Below are 23,774 nucleotides of genomic sequence, written 5' to 3' on the forward strand. Positions count from 1 at the left end.
GATATCGCATTTCTGAAACTTACTCAGTTTTTCTACGAAATAAGCCCTTAAAATACCCAAGTGCATATACTTAGCAAATATCCTCATACTTTCCAAAGTGGTCAAATGGTAGTGCTCAAGAGAAAAATGCTTCTCTAGGATCTGTTTAGGGAAATTTCCTTCCTGTGAATGTCACTGAAGTGAATAACAATGAGTCATAGAAACATATAGCACAACTGCAAATTAAGAAAGGAACATGTATTTCCTTTCTAAAATGATTTGATGTAATTTCACTACTCTAATTATGAAAACTTTTAAAAAATAAAATGCAAAACAAAAACTCATAATTAGGTAAGCTATTTCTAAAAGGCTTTTTCTTAATTCTCTTTCACCATTTACTACAATGCAGTATAATATCTAACTTTAATTGATGCTGTTTCATTCCTTTGGGTAAGCCAGAGGAAAACCTATCCTCGGGAAGCTTCCATTTTGCAAAAAAATAAAGTAGGAAGTTATTAGCATATAGGGGCCCTAATAAAATTTATTAGCAATCTCATTAATGTCTAGTCCTCAGGGTATAGTCAAGGAGAAGAAATTTGATATATAATCTTCCATTGTTTCTTTCATACCCTTTCTTTACTCCAGGCAAAGCTGAGAATGAGCCTAATGGTCTGGAGGAATTAACTGTTTCCCTAAGTGCCTAATTTGCAATAAGGAATTATATTTGTTGCAAAGAAGAAAGTAATTTTTATATGAGATTATTATAAAAACAAAAATGTCAGGCTGGTCTGTTGCTTAATATTATAGCTCATATTTATTTCAGATATCTTTGACATCTGTTGTTAATTTTCAAATAAGAAGCCGAAGCCAGAAGTTAATCTATTTGAATGAGGTCACAGATCTAAATCTAAAACTTGGACTTTATTATTTCCAGTGTACATCTTCTAGTTTCTTACATTTCAATACAATTGTGCTCAAAGAGATGCTAATGTGCTTGCCCAGTTCAGATAAACTTCCCAGGAACACTGGACCCTCATTGCTTAGACGATGGAGATATTTCTATTCAGAACCCTGTTCTGATGGCCCCAGTTGTTGACACCAGCATAATCTAATACAATGGTGTTTTCTGTGGCAGTATTTTAGATTTCATCAGTTTATCTATATGCTGGAACTGTAATATGCTGATGAAGCCCATCCAGTTGACCTGAGGGTTCAAAGGTGAAATTAACAGATCAGCTCAAAAATCTGGTTGTGCCTATATGGCAGGCCTAGGAACACCTGAGGGTTTCAAAAACATACTGTTTTCTGAACCTTTAGTTTGATCAGGATTCCACTTGTTTTCCACCCTGGCATCTGCCTTTAAAACTGGGTTCTCCACTTCAGTATGGGCTGGATATCAGTGGTCACCAAGCTGCATGAAGAACACAATAGAATGATATCTGCTGACTTTGCACAGCTGAGAAAGTCCTTATCATTCCCCAGAACAAGATAGTTAAGTACTGTGTCTTATTGTATCTCTAGGACTAAAAATATCTGCAAATAGCATTTTTTTAGGTTTTATCTTCATGATTTTTGGTGAAGATGTGAAAACTCTAGACAATTGTGAAAACAGCATTAGCGACAGAAACTTCCTGGACAAGTTCAGATAGACTAGACCAGAGGTTTTCAAACTGTTGTTTGAAAGGACACCCATCAAGTAGGAGGTAATAATCACAGGCTTCCCAACACACACATGCGCACGCGTGTGCGCGTGCATACACACACACACACAATACAGCTTCCCCAAAAGCAGTTCTGTATTTGGCCAAAATCAAATTTAGAAACTGCTTCATGGAGACAGTATAATGTAGAATATTACAGGTCCAGGTACCCGACTGCATGGTGGCTTTGAATTCCAGCTATACAGTTTTCTATGTGGTCTCTAGGCAAGTATTTAAAAAAAAATCTGGGCTTTAGTTTTCTCGTCTATAAAATGAGGATTATAATAGTATACTCCTCACAGAGTTCAAGTGAAGGTCAAATAATATTATACATGCAAAGTGCTTTGAACAGTGTCAGCATGCAGAAAGCATTTAAAAATGTTATGATACATTAACAGTTGTGACTATTACTGCTACCATTACTGTCATGTTATGTTTGAGATTTTTAAAATGAAATACCAAAGTATAAATATTGATTACTTGATCTTAAGCAGCATTTATGAGACAGAGAATTTTCTTGCAGTATGCAGGAAAGCAGCAAAATTTGGCACTTTAAGCTGATAAGTTGAGAAAAAAGTGACTTGGCAGTGTTTTATCACAATGGGAGTTTGTGGCTCTTCAAACGTGTGATCACTTACATTGATCTATCTTGATGTTTGCATGTGATATATGACATACAGTGTGAAAATGCTAACCTCAATAAACTAAGATTCAGATGCACTTCTTTTTAAACTTGGTATAGTTTAGTTTCTATCATTAATAGTTTAGATAGAGATAGCATTAATAGAGTAGAAACAAAATCTTAGGTATCTTTATTCTATTTGCCCTCTGGAAACTAGACTCATTGAACATTTAAAAAGTAGAACTAGCTATTGAGTGGCAGATTTGATTGGACTACCACATATTGCATGTGGAAGCCTGATTCAGTATGTATTATAAACCTCTGCATGTGAGAAAATACACCTGCATTTGTGTGACAATTCTGATCAGATAAGAGGATTCAGAAGGTGTTCAATTATTCTTACGATACATTTAGTGTTTTCTTCATTTCTATGAACAACTTGTACTTAATTCCAGAGTCCATTCTTATATTTCAGTCATAGTCTTACTTCTAGGTTCAAGTCTTGCAGAATTTTCAGGGTAAAATAAACCATTCAGTTGGCTGAATTTTCATCTCTGGGGGGAGGAGAATGGTTAAAAAAAACCAAAAACCCATATACATAGCACTTACTTTGAGCCAAGCTTAGCGTTTTACATGCATTGATTCATTAGAGAGGAAGAAAGTGATGAAAGGTTAAGTCACATACCCAAAATGCCGCAGCTCAAGAAACCAAGATGCAAAGCCAGGCAGACTTGCTCCCAAGTCTTGCTTCTTAATCACTCTGTTATTCTGCATCTCTCTCACACACACACATATACACAAACACCCTAGATATACAAATAGGAAGATGATTTTTTTCCAGTCATCTAATTATCTCAGGCTACAATTGTAATAACTGTAGGTATTATAGGTATATCAATAGGTCATGCTTTCTCAGTCAGTATTCAGCCAATTTTACCAAGATTAAAATCTCAGTTGCAATTAAAGCAACTTGAAAAAGGAAAAGAATTTTGCTAATGTTTTTGAGCCCCTATTTATATGGTAAATCTCTTCCTCACTTCACTCCCATTAAATGAAACATTATAATTAATTCTTGTTTCCTTTCTTACTTTGGTATAAATATTTCTACAATAGTTTTAGTTAATTATAGTTATTGCTGGCACTTCTGATGTATAACAATCCCTGGCCAAAATAAGTCTTCCTTTTCTCAAAAGATGAAAATTTACAAGTACAGAAAAAGCAAGCACCATACTTTGTTTTTGTTGAAGTCTTCTAGTGATTTTTTTCAGTCCTATTTCTTAAATGTGAAGAGCCTTTTTACACTGAAATTAATTCATAGTTCTGAGTTTGAAATTATGTTTTTTTCTCAACTTTAGCTCTGTTAGTCTTTGTGTAACACAGATAAATGAATGCCCTTTCAAATACTTATTAATAATTTCATGTGAATACAACAGTGATCACTAATATTAATCTCTTTCTGGAAAAAGTGCAATCTATTAATCTTTTTCATGATTAATTGATGCAATTTTAAAGCTGTATTTAATTTTTTTCTAAAAGTAGTAACTTCTTTTTCTGAATATATGGCAGGATATGCAGCTGTACATTAACCTTTATTTATAATAAATGTAAGGATTCTTTATAGAATGATATATTTTATTTATCATTAAAAAGTGTTATATGTCACTGGAAAAAATATTTTAAGATTTCAAGATTTCTTTCAACTTTTTAATCATCTTTTAGAAACAAAAACAAATTTGTATTAAAGCTACTAGGATCAATAGCTAATGTGTATTTACCTTATTTTTCTAAAAGTATTGTTTCTAGTAATATGTTCTCAACTCCAGATTTTAAAAACAAGCAATCAAGCTTGAAATAATTCTATCATTTGCCATCTGAATTTAGAGCAACTGACAGAGTTGGGAGTGACTTGCCCAAGGTCATGGGTAAGAAATTTGTATTTAATTTTTAGGCTAACACTGTAAATCTGTAGCATTAACTAGTCATATATTGAATCATTTCTTAAATAATAACTAAGAGAAATCTGAACTAGAATTTTTAACTGCTCTATCATCAAAAGTGTTTAAGGTAGAACTCAAATATATTTCATCATATAATTTCTTTAATAAGGATTTGAAATTGTCCTTAATTGGGGATTAGAAACTATCCCTGAAATTGAGGCCTGTAGTCTGGCTCAAGGCTGAAGTTCTTTTCCTGTCAAATGAGACAGTTGTATGGAATAATTCAGATATGGTTCTAGCATTCTCTGATTCTCATGTCATGATGAGCAGGAATTGGAATAATAATCAGTATTAATTCCACCTACATACACACTAGTCCTAAATCACTGCCTTTATTCTTGATCATGTCATCATATAGGGAATAGCCTTTAACTACCGGATAATTAAAAATATGGGGACACTGGAAGCAAAAACATTAATTAACTTAGCTAATATTCACAGAAAAAAACATGAACTCAGTTTTTCTTTAACTATCCTAGAATTTCTGGTTAATAAAGAGACTCAGATCCTGAAAGTTCTGAACACTTGGCTAAGTAATGTAAGTGTGCAAAGACAGTTTAAAATAAAACTAACAATAATTAATATAAATTTTCTAAACATTCAGTACTAAAAGAACCAGGTTGCTCATGGTGTTAGACTTCATACATTTTTTTTACACATCATTTTTACTGTTTGGAAAATTCATTGAAGGTGTATATTTTCATAAATACGTTCTAGATATTTACATTAATTTTCCTTCTTGAACATTTCCAACCTACAAGGATTCTAATATGTGACAAATGAGTGTTTTTGTAATTGGTGAAGATAGGCTCAAAACAACCTATGCGTCCATATTTTTTTGCAGACTTCCAAGCACTTACCAGTTTAAGGGCATATGATAACTGAGATCATTCATAGCCAGATTAAAGTTCTTTAAACAGTATTTCCAATATTTTATGAAATTCATATTTGACCCCAAAATAATGCAATTTTTAGACGTTGCATATTTTCTGTCAGAATAGTAACTGCATCTTCATGAGCACTTAGCTCCCAGTACCTAGTTGGTAGACCACTGAATAGAAAGGTTCCAGAAGCCATTATATGTGTTTATTGTCTTTATTGATAGTAATTAGCCAATTAGCATTTTCATTGAGTACTCTCAAACTATCTTCAGCATTCTGCTATGGGTGAAAAGTTAGTACAGATAAATTATAAGGTTATAGGGGAATTTGAATGCTAGTTGATACCATAAACAAGCAGAAACTAAAACACAGACTTTAATGCATTTATCAGGCCATACAGTAAGTAGGCCAGGCCCTGTGTGACAGTTGGTGACAAAACCGTGAATAAGGGATGATCCTTGCCCTTAAAGAATTCTGTCTAGTTGTAGTGCTTCTGAGCTCTGAGAACGTGATGAAAGCAATTAACTATCTGCATTGTCATGAGCTTTGAGTTTCCTTTGGAACCCATCTAGAAGCTTCAGGAGTGGTGAATGAGTACAGAATTATGACAACTAAATGAGAAGAGAATGAAGGAAGTGCAGTCTGAGATTTAAGCAACTTTAAAATCATTTTAAAAATTTGACAGGGGAATGACTTATCCATCTGTTGATTTATCTAGTCATTTCTAAATGTAATGCCTCTACTCTGTTTCCAGAGTTCACTTTCAAATATACAGCATTAATCATGTCACCCCATATTTTAAATTTCCCATGGGCATACAACATCAGAGAGCCTAAGGACAGTTCCTCCCCACCCAGCACTGCCCCTGCCAGTGCCTGCTCACATCATTGAGAACTGGGAATCAACTCAGTCTGCCAGAGTCCAGACACATTGTCCAGGGATCTGAGGATTCACCCACCCCGTCTACCACCACTGGTGTCTGTGCACTCCTCCCAGGGGTCTAAGGATGGGTCTTTCAAGCCTGCCATCACCACTGCTGCCAGCACCCACCTGCATGAGCCACATGGGGCCTGAGGACTGGTCCTTCCAGCCCATTACCACCACTGCTGGTGTACATACCAATGGGGATCTGAGGATAGGTTCAGTGCTGATACTGCCTTCACTAATGCCATGCATGCCACCCCTGGGCCCAAGGACCTAACTGCCTACCCAGCCCACCACTGCCACTGCCAGAACCTGAGTAAGCTGCCTGGACCTGCTACCACTGATATCTGCATACACTACCTAGGGGCCTAAAGCCTGTCATGTTCAACTCACTGTTGCTGCCAGTGGGGCCCAAGGATCAACCCACCTTGTGTCCCTGTCCTCTGCAAAGGCTCACCTTAGATTCTACTAAAAACTGCAGCCTAAGCTGCTGAGGAACTCAGAGACACCACTGATGCTGATTATACCAAAGAAGTCATACAGATACTACTGTGTCCACTTAGAATTAAAACCAACCACCCTATTCAACCAACACTATAGTTCATCTATAAAGAAAAACATCTTTTCTTATGAAACCCAATCAATAAAATTGTAAGAAGCAGCTGTCATACCACATAAGAGGTATCAATGTAAGGACACAAGAAACATGAGAAGGAAATATACCTCTAATGGAACACAATAATTCTCCAGTAACACACTCAACAAAAAAGAAATCTATGAAATTCCTGAAACAGAATTCAACATAATGATATTAAAGAAGCTCAGTAAAATAGAAGACAACACAGATAAACAATACAAATAATTCAGAAAAACAGTTTATGGTCTGAATGAGAAATTTGACAAAGAGATATTATAAAAAAGAGTCAAACAGAAATCCTGGAACTGAAGAATTTAATCAAATGAAATAAAAAAATACAGTTGAGAGCTTCAACAATAGACTAGATCAAGCAGAAGGAAGGATTTCTGAATATGAAGACATCTTTTAAAATAACCCAGTAAGGCCAGGCATGGTGGCTCATGCCTGTAATCCCACAGTTTGGGAGGCTGAGGCTGGTAGATTGCTTGAGGCTAGCAGTTTGAGACTAGACTGGCCAACATGGTGAAACCCCATGTCTACTAAAAATACAAAAAAAAAAAAAAAAATAGCCAGACGGGGTGGTGTATGCCTATAATTCCAGCTACTCGGGAGACTGAGGCATAAGAATCACTTGAACCTAGGAGGAGGAGGTTGCAGTGAGCCAAGACAGCACCACTGCACTCCATCCTAGATGACAGAGTGAGACTGTCTCAAAAAAAAAAAAAAAAAAAAAAAAAAAAAAGATGTTAAGAAAAACTATTTAAAAAATTAGCCTACATAATATGATATATAGGACACGTAAACTGACCAAATATTGTAATTTTTATTGTTCTAGAAGGTGTCGAGATGGACAAAGGTATAGAAAACCTATTTAATGAAATAAAGTAACAGTTGAAAATTTCCCATTTTGGATGAGATATAGATATCCAGATACAGGAATCCCAGTGTTCCCCAAACAGCTTCAACATAAAGGGTCTTCTCCAAGACACATTATAGTAGAATTTTCAAAAGTTAAAAACAAGATTAAATTCTAAAAACATCAAGGGTAACGCATCAAGTCACAAATAAGGAAACCCCCTTCGGACTAACAGCAACTTTCTCAGCTTAAACCTTACAGATCAGGAGACAGTGTAAATTGATATATTCGAAATGTTAAAAGCAAAAAACAATTCATCCAATAATACTATTCCCAGCAAAGTTTTCCCAGACAAGCAAAACTTGAGGGAATTCATTAGCATTAGAACATCCCTACAAGAAATGTTTAAGGAAGTCCAGATTTTACCTCTATAAGCAAAAGAACAATAGCTACCATCACAAAAACACAAGAATGAAATTTAGTGGCAGAGCAAACACACAAATGAGAAAGGACTCAAGTGTTGCCACTGCAAAAAAACATCAAACCACAATGATAAACAATAAGAAAGGAAAAAAAAGGCTATACAAAACAATCAGAAAACAATTAATGAAATGACAAAGATAAATCCTCACCTACCAATAATAACCTTGAATGTAAATGGATTAAATTTCTCACTTAAAATATATAGACAGCCTTACTGAATAGAAATACATAACCCAACTATTTGCTGCTCATAAAAACTCACTTCACCTGTAAAGACACATAAAGACTGAAAGTGAAGGGATGGTAAAATATATTCCATGGAAATGAAAAACAAAAACAAGCACGAGTAACTATAGTTGTATCAGGTAAAATAGACTTTAAGAATGGTAAAAAACAACAACAATAATGAAGATGATCATTATATAATGACAAAGGGATCAATTCAGCAAGAGGATATACCAATTCTAAATATATATGCATATGCATCACTGGAGCACAGAGGTATATAAAGGAAATATTATTTGACCTAAAGGGTGAGATAGACTCCAACACAGTAATGGTTGGGGACCTCAACCATTGTCAGCATCGGACAGATCATGTAGACAGAAAATAAACATTGAATTGAAACTGCGCTTTAGACCAAATTGGCCTAACAGACATTTACAGAACAGTTTATCTAACAGCTGTAGAATGCGCATTCTTTTTAACAGCACATGTAACATTCTCCAGGATAGACCATGTGTTAGGCCATAAAACAAGTCTCAACAAAATTTTAAAAATAGAAATTATATCAAGTCTCTTCTTAGACCACAAAGGAAAAAACTAGAAGTCAATAACAAGAAGAACTTTGGAAGTTGTATAAATACATGGAAAGTAAACAACATGCTTATGACCAACTACTGGCTCAATGAAGAAATTAGGAAGGAAATAAAAAAAAAAATGAAACAAATGAAAATGGAAACACAAAGTACCAAAACCTATGGAATATAGCAAAAGCAGCGCAAAGAGGGAAGTTTATAGTGGTAAATGCCAACATCAAAAAGTAGAAGGATGTCCAACAAACAACTTAACAATGCACTTCAAAGAGCTAGGAAAGCAAGAACAAACCCAAAATTAGTAAAAGGAAAGAAATAGATCAGAGCAGAACTAAATGAAATAGAGACTAAAAAAATACAAAGGTCAATGAAAAAAAAAAAAGGTGGCGTTTTGAAAGATAAACAAAAATTAGCTAGACTAACCAAGAAAAAGAGGGAAGATTCAAATAAAATCAGAAATGAAAAAGATGACATAGCAACAAATACCACAGAAATATAAAGAATCATTAGAGATATAATGATTTCTGTATGCTAATACAGTTTTCAACAACTGTATGCTAATACATTAGAAAACCCAGAGGAAACGAATAAATTCCTGGATACATAAAACCCACCAAGCTTGAACTAGAAAGAAATAGAAAACCAAACACACCAATAACAGGTAATGAGATTGAATCAGTAATAAACAAACAAAAAAAAAATCTCCCATCAAAGAAAAGCCCAGGACCAGATGGTACTGCTGAATTATACCAAAATTATAAAGAACTAATAGCATTTTTTTCAAACTATTCCAAAATATGGAAGAAGAGGATATTCTTCCTAATTTATTCTATGAAAGCAGCATTATCTTGATATCAAAACCAGATAAGGATACAGTGAAAAAAGAAAAGAGCAAGCCAGTATCTCTGATGAACATAAATACAAAATCCTCAACATAGTACTATCAAACCAACTTCAGAAACACATCAGAGAGATAATACATCATGAGCAAGTGAAATTTATTGCTGGGATATTAGGATGGTTCAACATCAATAAATGTGATATAGCACATCAGCAGAATGAAGGACAAAAACCATATAATCATAACAATAGATGCAGAAAAAGCATTTGCTAAAATTCTATTTTTCTTCGGGACAAAAACTCTTAATAATTTATGCATAGAAGGAATATACTTCTATGTAATGAAGTCCCTATACAGCAAACCCACAGCTGACATCATACTGAATGGAGATAAGAGGAGAATCTTTTAAGAACTGGAATAAGACAAGGATGCCCACTTTGACCATTCTTATTCCACATAGTACTAGAAGTTCTAACCAGAGCAGTCAGGCAAGAAAAAGAAAGAAAAGGCACCCAAATCAGAAAAGAGGAAGTCAGGTTAGTCACTCTTTGCAGATGACATGATCTTATATAGAGAAAAACCTTAAGACTTCACCAAGAAAAGTCTTAGAACTTATAAAGTAATTCAGTAAAGTTTCAAGATACAAAATCTCAACATACGAAAATCAGTAGTATTTTTATACACCAATAATGAACTAGCTGAAAAATAAATCAAGAAAGCAGTCTTATTTACAATAGCTTAAAAAATACTGATGAATAAATTTAACCAAGGAGATGAAAGATCTCTGCAAGAAAAACTACAAAACACTGATGAAAGAAATTGAAGATGACACCAAAAAAATGGAAAGATTCCTGCTCATGGACTGAAAAAAAATATTGTTAAAATGACAATACTACCTGATATGGTTTGGCTGTGTTCCCACCCAAATCTCATCTTGAATTGTAGCTCCCACAATTCCCATGTGTCATGGGAGGGACCCAGTGGGACGTAATTGAACCATGGGGTCACTTTCTCCCATACTGTCGTCTCATAGTGAATAAGTCTCAGGAGATCTGATGGTTTTATAAGGGGAAACCCCTTTTGCTTGGCTTGCATTCTTTCTTGTCTGCCACCATGTAAGACATGCCTTTCATCTTTCACCATGATTATGAGGCCTCCCCAGCCACATGGAACTGTAAGTCTATTAAACCTCTTTTTCTTTATAAATTACCCAATCTCAGGTATGTCTTTATCAGCAGTGTGAAAACATTAATACAATCTACAGATTTAATGCAGTCATTATACCAATGACATTTTTCACAAAGGAAAGGAAGTCAGTCAAAGGGTAACTGTGCCCCCATGTTTACTGCAATACTATTTACAGTAGCCAAGATATGGAATCAACCTAAGACTATATCAACAGATGAATGGATAAAGAGAAGGTCGTGTGTGTACACAATGGAATACTATTCAGCCATAAAAGAATGGAATCCTGTCATTTGCAGCAACATATATGAAACTGGAGGTCATTATGTTAAGTGAAATAAGCTAAAAATAGACAAATACTATATTCTTATTCATATGTGGAAGCTTAAAAAGTTGATCTCATGGAGGTAGAGAATAGAATGATAGTTACCAGAGCCCGGGAAAGATTCAGGGGGATGGAGACAAGTTGGTTAATGGGTACTAACATGTAGAGATGAAACAGCTTTTAGTGTTTGATAGCCCAGTTGGGTAAATACAGTTAACAACAATATATTGTCTATTTCAAAATAGCTAGAAGAGAAGATATGAAATGTTTCCAACCCAAAGAAATGATAAGTGTTCAAGGTGATGTATATTCTAAATACCCTGATTTGATCATGCTTGTATCAAAATATCACATGTACCCTATAAATATGTACAATTATTTTGTACCAATAAAACCAATATTTCTAAACCTTCAGTGGCTCCCAATTGCCAGTAGCAGAAGTTTGCAGTTGTTCTCCCTTTTATGACAAGCAAGGGTGACAGATGATAGATACTGTTCATCTGAGCAGCTCCATTCACATCCACTTCTATGCCTAGGATTATTTGCAAATTCAGGCATACCAGCTGTCATTCTGCCCACCTTCTCTCCAAAAGGCATATCACAATACACATGAGTGACAATGACATTTTCATATGCTCTAAAATATTTCCAAAGCAAATTATTCCCTGACTCTGTGCTTTACTGCTGCTAATAAAGTACTTGTAATGTGCCTCAAAATTTTCAGTAGAGGTCAAGACACTACACACTATATGATCATTGTTAAATCCAGGCTCTTTATGTGGTATCAGTACATTTTCCAGTCTAAACCAGATCTCAGGGTCAGCTAATCCAGTCCCCAGCCCCCCATTCCACCCAGCATACACATGTATCCTTTCCTGATTATTTTAAAAAATCTTAAAACACATTTTGCAATTACAAACATCCTCACTTTTATTCTTTTTGACAAAAATATTATCTGCCCACTTCTACACTAGATGAATTCCACCTTACCTTTAAGTGCAAACACAAATGTTTGTTCCCATGGGAAACCTTTTAAGTAGACCTTAATCCTACCCTATCCCAGCCCTAGCCTTGGGAAGGATTCTGGGCCCTCTCCTATATTCCTGTACTACTTTGTGTCATAAGTATTGAGTTCCTGGGTTTTTAAAACATTTCATTCTGTCATATTCCTATCCTATTATAGCCCTATTTGTTTATTTACTAAGACCAAAAACCACGTTTTATTCCTTTGCATTCCCAGATTCTACCATAGTACCTTGCACAGAAAATACGCTTAGGAAATAGTTGTTGAAAATGCTTAAGCAAAAAAAAAAAAAAAAAAAAAAAAGGGAAAGAAAGAAGATGCTTCAGCAAAGGTTGAACTAATCTGGGCATCCTACTGTTCTATGTTTTGTTAATTTTTATTAAAGAAAAAATTAAAGTACAAAGTTTAAAATATTTTGGGTGAAAATGTACTTTTTCTTTTCTGTAGTTGACAGAATTATTTTGAAGTGCTTGTTTTCACAGAAGCATCCTCTCAAGTTTTCATAGCTGATCATATAAGCTTTGAGCTTCTCTTTCTCCCCCCAGTCTTTAATGTCTGCCTGTGAGGATTTCACTGCATGTTGCCATATCCTTCAGAGAATGGCAAGGAGGAATGAGACTGAAATTGCTGCTTTTCTTCTCAGAATCTTTGTTGAAGCATTTGGGAGGGAAAGAAATGTCAATGCTGATATAATAGCTTTCACAGTGATCTTCATAACTCTATATCCTCAATTAGTACAGATATATACATTGTCCCCCTTTATCCATGGGCATGTTTATAAAATGGATTAACACAAATGAGGTTGGCTGTGGTGGCTTACACCTATAATCCCCACGCTTTAGGAGGCTGAGGCAGGAGGATCACTTGAGCCCAGGAATTGGAGACCATCCTGGGCAACACAGTGAGATGCCGTCTCTGGAATAAATTGTTTTTTTCAATTAACTGGGCATAGTAGTGCACACCTATTGTCCCAGCTACTCAGGAGACCGAGGTGGGAGGATTGCTTGAGCTCAGAAGATTGAGGCTATAGTGAGCTGTGACCATGCCACTGCATTCCAGCCTGGGTGACAGAGTGAGACCCTGTCTCAAAACACCCACACATGCAAACCCAGATATTCTCTGAAGATAAATATATTCTGATCAGAAATAAGAATAATTTGGAAATCATTCATTCACAGAGTTTCTGTCATTTTTTTTCTTCTCTCATTTTAGGAAACCAAATACGGAAACAGTGAAAGAATCCTATTCTTATAGGGTCACTGAAGTTAGGAGAATGAGATTGATATCTTAGTTCTGTGTAACAAGGAATCATCAATGAATGGTTTGTTAGGGGGGCTATTTTATATTGAATATCCAGAATTTACTCAGGAGATGATGGATTAGATAGATAGATAGATAGATAGATAGATAGATAGACAGACAGATAGATAGATGAGGGAAAGGGACAGAGGAACACAGAGTGCCAGGCTTACTGCCCATTCTTCCTATTTGCTTTGTATTAAAATGTCATGTATGTTGTTGTATTTTCTAAAGAGAGTAAAGAAAGAATCTTGTTGAGAAGAAGGCCATCTCAAATTTACCCTTTAATGACTTGAGTTAGCTGGCTTTACAGGCATCTTGTCAAAAGGAAAAGAAAACAGTCCTAATCCAAGTTCCCAGTCACTTCATTTCATCACTCAGAAAGTTACTTGGAATGTGCATGTGGTATAATTTATGTAGAGCATGGCTTGATTGTCTTTTTTTATTTCTTTGCATCTAGTGATGTTATTGCATAAGCTTCTTGTAACTATTGTGAATCCTCATGAGGCAATTCGACCTTTCCTTTTTACACTAAATATGTGGATATATCTTTTAGATTTCCACATGGAAGAGGCACTGGATTGGCCTGGAGTATACTTGTTGCCAGGCCAGGTTTCTGGGGTGGCTCTAGACCCTAAGAATAACCTGGTGATTTTCCACAGAGGTGACCATGTCTGGGATGGAAAGTAAGTAATATTTTTTCTTCAATAAGCAAATGAAAATAAAAATAGTGTACATAATTTTTTCATTAAACTAAGAATAATGGTGAGAGAACTATAAAGGTTTTTCAGAATTTGATTTTATGGCAAAATGTATTTGTCCTTTTAACATCTGACTGTAGTAAGTAGCAGAAAGGAAGTCTTGTGTGCTTTAAAACAAAGTAGTTTCACAAAATAGTTTATGGAAAGAAGACAGTAACAATCTGTGATTCTACCCACTTACCATTTTGCTCCCTCCTGTTATCTATCTATAACATTAAAGATAGTTAAGTCAGTACCTTAGTGAAAATGTTCGAGACTTCAAGGAGAGTGCTCATGATAAGGGATCAACTAAGAAAGGTTGCTGGTTGACTATAATAACACCCTTTTGTTATTTTCATGTCCTGGGTGCAGAACTATGCCAAGACCTTTGTCCTGGACAGTGTGGTTGGGGCAGTTTGGCCAGTACATGTGAAGAAATAGTAACTTGGCCTTCAGGTTCTAATATAGACTAATTTTATTACTCAAATTTGCTCTTTTCGTGAGCATCAAAGACTTAAGAATAACTCTAGGACTGTCTATTACTCCTGCTTTATCCTCTGGATTTTCCTTTCCTACCTTCTTAGAGGGATTTTTAGTAAAAACGTCAAACAGTTATTGAGTGTGTCCTCTGAGTTACCATCATTATTCAGGTTTCACAGATGTAGAAACCAAAAGAAGTTAAGTACTGTGCCCAAATTAGCAAGTGGCAAAGCCAGGCTTCAGTTGCTTCCCATCTAACTCCAGAGTTGGCCTACTTAGCCACTTTACAATACTGCTTTTAATAGAATTGTAAGCATGTTCATGATTGTATTTTTAAAAGCTTGCCCCACAATTTAGCAGGTTATTTTAATTCTTATAAGGAATGAATATCCATTTATTCATTTATTTCAATACAAATTTACATAGGGAGATAAATTTTAAAATCTTTTATCAATTAAATCTAATGTATCTTCTCTTTTTATATGTATAACTATGGGGTGTCATTTGGAAAATTGAGGATCTACATGTATAGTTCAATTGGTCTTCTCCAGTTTCAGAGATGTTGATTAAATTTATGTTAAACCTGGTTCTGTCACATATTCATATGTCAAATTTTCTTTGTGCAGTTGAAGACGGAATTCAATCAACGTTTCAGAATAGATTGGTAGCTTTGTTACTGTTTAATTGTCCTTTCCAGTTGTCATACTTGAAAATGGAATCTGAAAAAGATCACTTCAGAGTTCAAAGTAAATAATCAAACTCAACATTCTCATTCATACATCTCTGTTACATCGTCTTAGTCATTATTGAACATCTAATGGTATTTTAACAAGTGCTTTTAAAAGCAAACTGTTACTATTCATGGTACTTATTCTTCATTTTAATGAATATTGCTACATTTTCTGCATGGATTTCTAGGCACATTTTACCAGAGGAGAAAATTACAGCATCATTTTCTCCCATTGATACTGTTTCTTCTGGCTAAAGCTAAACTGGACAAAGGCCAATTTTCCATTTTAATGTGACATTCATTTCCAAGTAAACAGCAGAGACTGGAATAGTTTAATAGAAAAAGGGATCTGTGAAGTCCAGTTTAGGGTGGGAGAGGAAATAAGACTACGAAACAGGAACCACCTAAGAGCATTTTCTGTGGCTTATCTGGCTGTGCTAGCATCTAGGTAACCAGGATCCTATGGAAATAGATTCTGGTTTCACTGGCAAAGCCCCGGAGTATTTGCCCTGATAAATGACCTCTATAAAGGGGTGCAGTTGAACATGCAAGATGTCTTCAGAGAAAACCGCTGATTTTACTCACTAAATCTCTGTTTCTTCTTTCTTCTTCATCTTTGTCTTTCAGATGTAAAACTATTTTTTCTCTCTCTTTCCTTCTCCCTTCCTGATATTGCCTGTTGCCCCTAGCAGATTTTGCAATCCATGGTTGTAAGGAAATTCTTTTCTGGCCCTCAGCTCTCTGAGTAGACTTAGAAGTAGATTACTCTGTTAGCTATTTTTTAGGAAAATACATTTGGATTTGTTCAAAGAACAAATTAAATTCAGGTTCTGTTCTTTGAATGTTAATGCATGGCCATCATTCCTAAGTCACATTCTATACATTGGATGAAGTACATAGTTTTGGGTTTTTTTGGCCTTCATTAAAAATCCAAGGATTATACAAAGAAAAAGTACCTTCCTGTGGAATTTATAATGTACAGGTGAGGGACAATACAAATTAAAAATTAGTTGGAAACTGCATTCTTCTTGTTACCACTGTTTGATAGTGACAAATCCTATATTAATTTTCGTTGAAATATTTCCCATTCTGATATTTCTGAGGTTCACAAAATTGTAGGTTCTATAAGACCAGGGCATATTCTAAATCAAATTGAAGCACATTATATCCCATAGTTCATAAGATGTGATCATTCTTTAAATATCAGACAGTACTTGGAGTTAATAATAATTCCTAATTAGTACTCAGTACCCAAAGCTCCTTTGATATCATTGTGTCAGCTGTCTTCATCAGTACTATTATTCTTCATTCCCACCTGGTTACCCTGATCAGCCCTTATTCTTTGACTTAACCACACTAAATATACATGGCAACCAAAATTATAATGATGATAAACCTCTGACCTCCTGAAAGATTATAGTCACTCCCTTTCTCAATTTGATTTCCATTTTTCTCCCTTACTTCAATATTGCTACTTTAACAAGCTTCTCTTCTAGCTGAAATAAGAAATGCCTATTGCCAGCAGGGTATAATGAAACTTTAAAGAGTCTCTTGTCTGCCCTGGTGTTAGGGCAGCATGGCAGCTAGAGCTCTTTAAAGTTTAAATGCTTCCCAGCAGGAGCTGGGTAGCTTTTGCCTCAGTAATAGCTGTTCCTGAGTTTCTGTCTTAAAATCACTACCGCACTCAAAGTGCTTCTTGGCCTTTCTTTCATGTATCTGAGCTATGGTTGGGGTGTACTATGCAGAACTCACATCGTATACCCACTTAACTTAACTATGGATCTTGCCCCTAACTTATAGATGTTAGAAGTTGTATTTCTTATTTCGTTTATCATTTGTTCACATGGAGTTGGAAGGGATCTTGGAAGTAGTATAACTTCAGATTCTTTCTGTTACAAATAAGAGAGAAAACTCAATATAAACTAACTTAGGAAAAGAGAAAATTAGTTCGCATAAGTGAAAACTTCAAGGAATATAGTAGCCCAGTTACATCATCAGGATCTATTTTACAGCTCATTTTTTCTGTAGGGTGGCTCCATTTCCAGTCCCTGATTCATTCTGTTGCTCCTCTCCATTTGCAGGTTCGATTCACATTATCATCCTAATGTCACAGAAGAGATAGTCTATATGCCTGATAAGTCAACATAAACTCACTAAAATTAGTCTTTGTGGCATTCCTTGGTCTGACCTAGATCATGTCTCATTGCACATTAAACCAATTATTTTGGGCACAGGAATAAAATTGAGTCTGTGGCTTAGCCTGAGTCTGTTCTACCCACGAAACGTGGGAGTAGAGTCAACATTATCTGAAGCAGTGGGCTGAGAGTGGAGCTCAAAATGTTGGGTCAAGTGAAAAAGGTGAGGTTTCGTTATCACAAAATGGAACAATAAATGCTGTACACCCAAAACAGCAAGTGTCCATCAGGGAGCTTATCTCCAGCCTCCCACCTAATGTACACATCTGTTTTACAGCAACTTCAACCATCATCCAGTGCTTGAGTTTTTTCAGTGCCAAGAAATTCCCTAGATATGAGACAGGCTTTCCAATTATGGGACCCATCTAGATGTTATAAAGTTCTTCATTATTTTACCTAAATCTGAGTCCCATAACTTCACCTTATAGTAATGCAGGATCAATTTATTACCATTTATCCATGTCAATTATTTGCATATTTGAAGAAAGCCTTATCTTTTGCAAACTGAATATTCTCCAAGCTCTCAACTAATATTCATGCTGACATGATTTATTTCATCTGAAGGAATTTTGGTTTCTCTCCCCTTTAAAGTGTTTTACCTAGAAGTGGTCACAATACCTCATGTATTATTTGATCAGTGTTACAATTAGTTCCCTTGATGTGTATTTTACATGTCTGTTAGTAGAAGAGAATTATATTCACTTTTTTTTAGCAGTTATATCACTGTGTCGCCTTATGTAGAATTTGTAATCTCAAAGATCTCCAAATATATGTCAAAAATTGTGCTGATATTTTTACTGGAAGTTTATGCTTATGCAGTGTTTTAAAAATATTGAATTCAGGGCTTTATCCCAATTATGTTCTACTTTATTACATTTAGCATTGTTTCAATTTACAGATATTATTTTAATCTTAATTATCCAGAGGATTTGTGTTAGGTCTCCCAGCTTTGTATTAGGTCTCATTGATAAGCATGCCTTTTATATCTTCATAGATGCTGTTTGTAAAATTTGAATAGCTGAATGATTGGTTTTGCAAGTTTTGTTTGTAGAGAACTCATAGTCTTCTAGGAATCTTCTTCCCTCCTCCCCCCAGATAGTTCACAAACCATCTCTTTATCAATACTTTATGTGATTTTGCCAAGATATATTGTTTTAGAAATCTGTCTGCTTCCTAACTTGTAGAAAAATCAGTTCAAGATTTGCTTCGCTAGTTTTCTGGAGCCTCAGTTAACATATCTGCCTGGGTTATGCTTCAACATCTGCAATTTCTTTCCTAACTTAGGGTTTAACTGGCACTGGAGAACAGAACTCAAAACTGTCTGTTACCTTAGTACCTTCATGTCTGAGGGAAAACTGTAAGGAGTTCTACAAAAAAGAATGTTTCCGTGTTCTATCGTTCTCATATCGCCATTTCACTTTACTGGAGCCTTTTTCTTCCAGTTTTATGCTATTTTCTCTAGTTCTTCTTGGTTATGTGACTATTCTTCCATCTCCTGTACAATACACATTGAATTTTATAACTGGTGGGAGATTTACCAATTCAGTCAAGTCAATCCTAGTAAGAGAAAATCACATTTTTTTGAAGATAGGAGACATGGATTTGAGTCTTGGTTACCATTTTCTGTGTTTGAGACTTGCATCAAGACGTTTGAACTCCTTGATTCTCAGTTGCTTGCCTAAAAAGTGAGGGCTTTAATAACTACCTCATAGTGCTAAGTAACAAAATGCACCTTGTTAAGTCACTTGTCCCCAGTGACCTTATTGACTGAATAGAATCCAGAGTCTGGATGTATGATACCGAGTTCTTTTTTCTTTTCATATCTATTCATGGTATCTATAGTTCTAGGCCCAAAATGGCACTAAATAGTCATACTGATTTTTTTTTTTGTCTGCCCATCTCTTTTCCTGCCTCACAGGGACTTTTTACAATGTGTCTATTTTCAGAAGTAAGTGTTTTTAATATAATATTAAGTTATATTCCATAGAGAGTCTCTGGCCTTTGTATATCTTTGCTTTTCAAACACTGAGGTTACATTTTCACTTATATTCTTGCGTGAAAACCTACAGTTATTTCTCTAGCTTCTTAATTTAGATAATTACATTATATTTCATATCTTCCTTCAGTTGCTATTATTTATTTTGAATTCCCTTAATTTTTATTGATGGCATAGAAGTTTATTTTCTCCTTACTCTAGCTCTTTTATGTGTGTGAATATAGCAAAGCATTTCTTTCCAGCCTTATCTAAATTGTTTGATTAGCTGCTAATGTGAAAAATCATTAATGGAGAATTCAAACTGCTAAAATAAAGAACTGATGAATTCCAGCCCATAGGTCACAGTTCAGTCTTTTCAACTGAGTGCTTTTCCAGAGAAGCAAAGAAAAATCAAAAGTGCTCCAGGCACTGTGTGAAATGTTCAGGATATTATTATATACTGTAAAAAGTTAAATGTGCTTGAAATAAAGACCTCTGCAGCAAATAATGTGGAGTAGCTGCTTTAGAACACTAAATAAGCAGTTTGCTATAGCAAGGGTGTATCCAGCTCTATAATCTGACAGCCATTTGTGAACTGTTCAGGGTTACCTTTCTTTGAATTACAAGAGTTTATAAACTACTTACTTAGCAAATTTAACATACGTGTTTGGAGGGGGACTGTGATTTTCTCATTTGAGAAAAGATGTCAATTTATTTTATTATTTGCCCTGTGTAACCATCAGGGACCAGCTGTTAGTTCTGTGAAGCTCCAGCCATCCCAAGTGAAAGGATTAGGACTGGTCAACCAATCATCTGAGTAAATGAATGTCCCTTGATGCTGCCAGTTTAAACATATAGACGTCTGTTAAAAGACATCACAGTGATTTTAAATGAAGTGATCGGGCCTATTATGTAGTGATTAATTCCTTTAAAGCTACATTCTACCTAAGAATTCTGGGTTTTTCTTATTTGTTATTTACATTACAGAAGTAAATTACTGCATTTAAATGAGCTATATATAAGCAGAGTGTTTTATCTTTGGATTTTGTTTTGTTATGTTTTGTTTGCTTTGTGTTTTTTTTACTTTGTTTTTGAGGGGTGGTAGTTAAATGAACAGATTCTCTAATCAGTAAATTCTAGAATTTGCGTTATCACTGATATTCTTAACAGTGGAAGTATAGTAATAATATGAATAATCATCATACAGCTATGGAAAACTAGCTAGTCTTAAGCAAACATAAAATGCCCTTTATACATATAGATGACATGAGTATAATTTGTGATAGCAAACGAAACCTAAAAAGACCCAGATAATTAGTTGTTACATTGTAATATGATGCTGGGAAAGGTATCTTGATATGTTGCAAGACGATTTTTTTTAAGGATCCAACTTTTAATTATAAATATCTGAACTTTGGGAGGTGAAGTTGGGAGAATTGCTTGAGCCCAGAAGTTCAAGATCAGCCTGCTCAATATAGGGAGAGCCCCCATCTCTACAAAAAATAAAAATAAATTAGCTGGGCATGGTGGTGTGCACCTGTGGTCCCAGCTACTCAGGAGGCTGAGATGGGAGAATCACATGAGTCTGGGAGGTTGAGGCTCCCATAAGCCATGATCATGCCACTGCATTCCAACGTGGGTGATAGAGTGAGACCCTGTCTCAGAAAAAAAAAAAAAAAATTACTCTGATTTACTTGCTCTGTCTTATTTTTTTTGTTCCTTATTTTTCTTCCCATTCCTTCATTTGCTATTTTGCTTCCCATTCCTTCATTTGCTATGTCAGAATTTTCTATTACAACACCAAAAAAGTGGATAATGAAATAAAATTAGATGATCCTCAAATTAGTTAATTTTACTATTTGCTGCCATCACTGGAAACTTGAAATTTCTATATGATGAATATAAATGCCCATACACAAACAGTGTTTGTGGCAGCACGATATCAATTACTTGATACCTTTTTTTCTACATTTGTGTGCAGTGCAGAACAATGCCATTGATAGAGGATGTTTTTCACTTACCTACTCATCAGCTGCAACATTTTCATTTGACCTGACTGGCACAAGGACTGTGGGTCTGTTACTTATATTTCTTCCTTAACGCAGCTTGTTTTCTTGGAAGCCAAGCCCAGCATTTCAGGTCTGTGACTCTGATCTTACATGGCTGTCAGTGAGTAATTTAACCTATAGTTTACACTTTGAAATATTTGAGTGGTCTAGAGAAATAATCAGAAGCTATAAGAAATGCTCTAAGTTGCAGAAGTTCAGTGTATGCTCCTGGAGAAGGAGGGAAACCTTTTTACTTTCTCCTCATCAATAAATTGTAGGAGTGCTGTTTCCTAAAATAATATGACCAGAGATTTAGGAATGATGATGAATATTTAAATGAATGAGAAGACAGATCAAAGGGGCATCTTACAGAAATACTGCATCCCATTCTTGGAGAAACTATGGGGGCAAGTAAATATATCAGGTTTCCCTAATGGTTTGTCATTCTGCAGAGAGGGGAAGATGTGGAATTATGTGTGCTGAGGTCTAATACAACGATATATAATAGGCACTTGGACTGCCACTGTTATTAGCTGTCGATGGTGAGGCAGAACTCACAATCTACATATCAAGTAGATAGCACTTGGCAAGAATTATGAATTGGAATTATGAATCGGTAACTTTCCATATTCCATAGATTGGGGCGGCATAGAAAGGTAATGTACTAGTATATTCCAAGGAAATAAACTAAGAGTAAATGAAAATATTATATATAGTTTTATTATATGTAGTGATGTTATATATAGTTTTGCAAAATGGAGAAACTGGGTAAAGTGCACACAGAACTTTTTTATTTCTTACAACTGAATATGCATTTACAATTATCTCAATCAAAATTTCCATTTAAAAAAAGAGGGGGAAAGGTTTTAACTCCTAATAGCAGACACCTAATTTTCACATTATTTAGATTGCCATTGTGCCTTTACAAAGCACAGAAATGTTTCTGAATAATGAGGAATGTGAGACTTAAACCTTTTAGTAGTTCCTTCTCATGCTGCTAATAAAGACATACTTGAGACTGGGTAATTTAGAAAGGAAAGAGGTTTAACTGACTCACAGTTCAGCATGACTGGTGAAGCCTCAGGAAACTTACAATCAGGCAGAAGGGGAAGCAAACACGTCCTTCACATGACGGCAAGAAGAAGTGCTGAGCAGAAGTGGTAAAAGGCCATTATAAAACCACCAAATCTCGTGAGAATCCACTGACTACCAGAAAACAGCAGCATGGGGTAACCACCCCCATGATTCAATTATTTTCCACCAGGTCCCTCCCAAATGGGAAAATTCAGTCAAAATGAAGAGGCTGCAGGCCCCATCCAAATCCAGAATCCAGAAAGGCAGTCAAATCTTAGAGCTCCAAAATGATACCCTTTGACTCCATGTCTCACATCCAGGTCACACAGATGCAAGAGGTTGCTCCCACAGCCTTGGGTAGCTCCGTCCCTGTGGCTGAGAGGTGTACATCCCCCCTCTCAGCTGCTTTCACAGTTGGCATTGAGTGTCTGTTGCATTTCCAGGTACATGGTGCAAGCTGTGGATGGATCTAACATTCCAAGGTCTGGAGAGTGGTGGCCCTCTTCTCACAGCTCCACTAGGCAGTGCACCAGTGGACACTCTGTGTGGGGGCTCTGACCCCACATTTCACTTTCACACTGCCCTAGCAGAGGTTCTCAATGAGGATTCCTCCCCTGCAGAAAACTTCTTCCTGGACCTCCAGGCATTTCCATACATCTTGTGAAATCTAGGCAGAGGTTCCCAAACCTCAATTCTTGACTTCTGTGCACCCACAGGCTCAACACCAAAGGGAAACTGCCAAGGCTTGGGGCTTGCACCCTCTGAAGCCAAGGCCCAAGCTATACGTTGGCCTATTTTAGCCACAGCTAGGACACAAGGCACCAAGTCCTGAGGCTGCACAGTGCAGCAAGGCCCTAGGCCTAGCCAAACCATTTTTTCCTTCTGGACCACTGGGTCTGTGATGGAAGGGGCTGCTGTGAAGACCTCTCACATGCCCTGGAGACATTTTCCCTGTTGTTTTGAT

The 23,774-nt window shown here is 35.8% G+C and overlaps 1 protein-coding gene across 18 annotated transcripts in view; it reads left to right on the forward strand.

Moving 5' to 3' along the window:
• Window positions 1-23,774, forward strand: part of PAM (peptidylglycine alpha-amidating monooxygenase) — a 278,511-nt gene that overhangs the window by 225,792 nt on the left and 28,945 nt on the right. For all 18 annotated transcript variants that reach the window (XM_005557444.4, XM_005557445.4, XM_065546598.1 and 15 more), the window contains one exon: window positions 14,125-14,254. In XM_005557444.4, coding sequence (XP_005557501.3) covers window positions 14,125-14,254 — 130 coding nt within the window. The remainder of the gene's footprint in view (window positions 1-14,124; window positions 14,255-23,774) is intronic.

The sequence above is a fragment of the Macaca fascicularis genome, chromosome 6, assembly GCF_037993035.2.
Source record: "Macaca fascicularis isolate 582-1 chromosome 6, T2T-MFA8v1.1".
NCBI classification, from domain to species: Eukaryota; Metazoa; Chordata; class Mammalia; order Primates; family Cercopithecidae; genus Macaca; species Macaca fascicularis.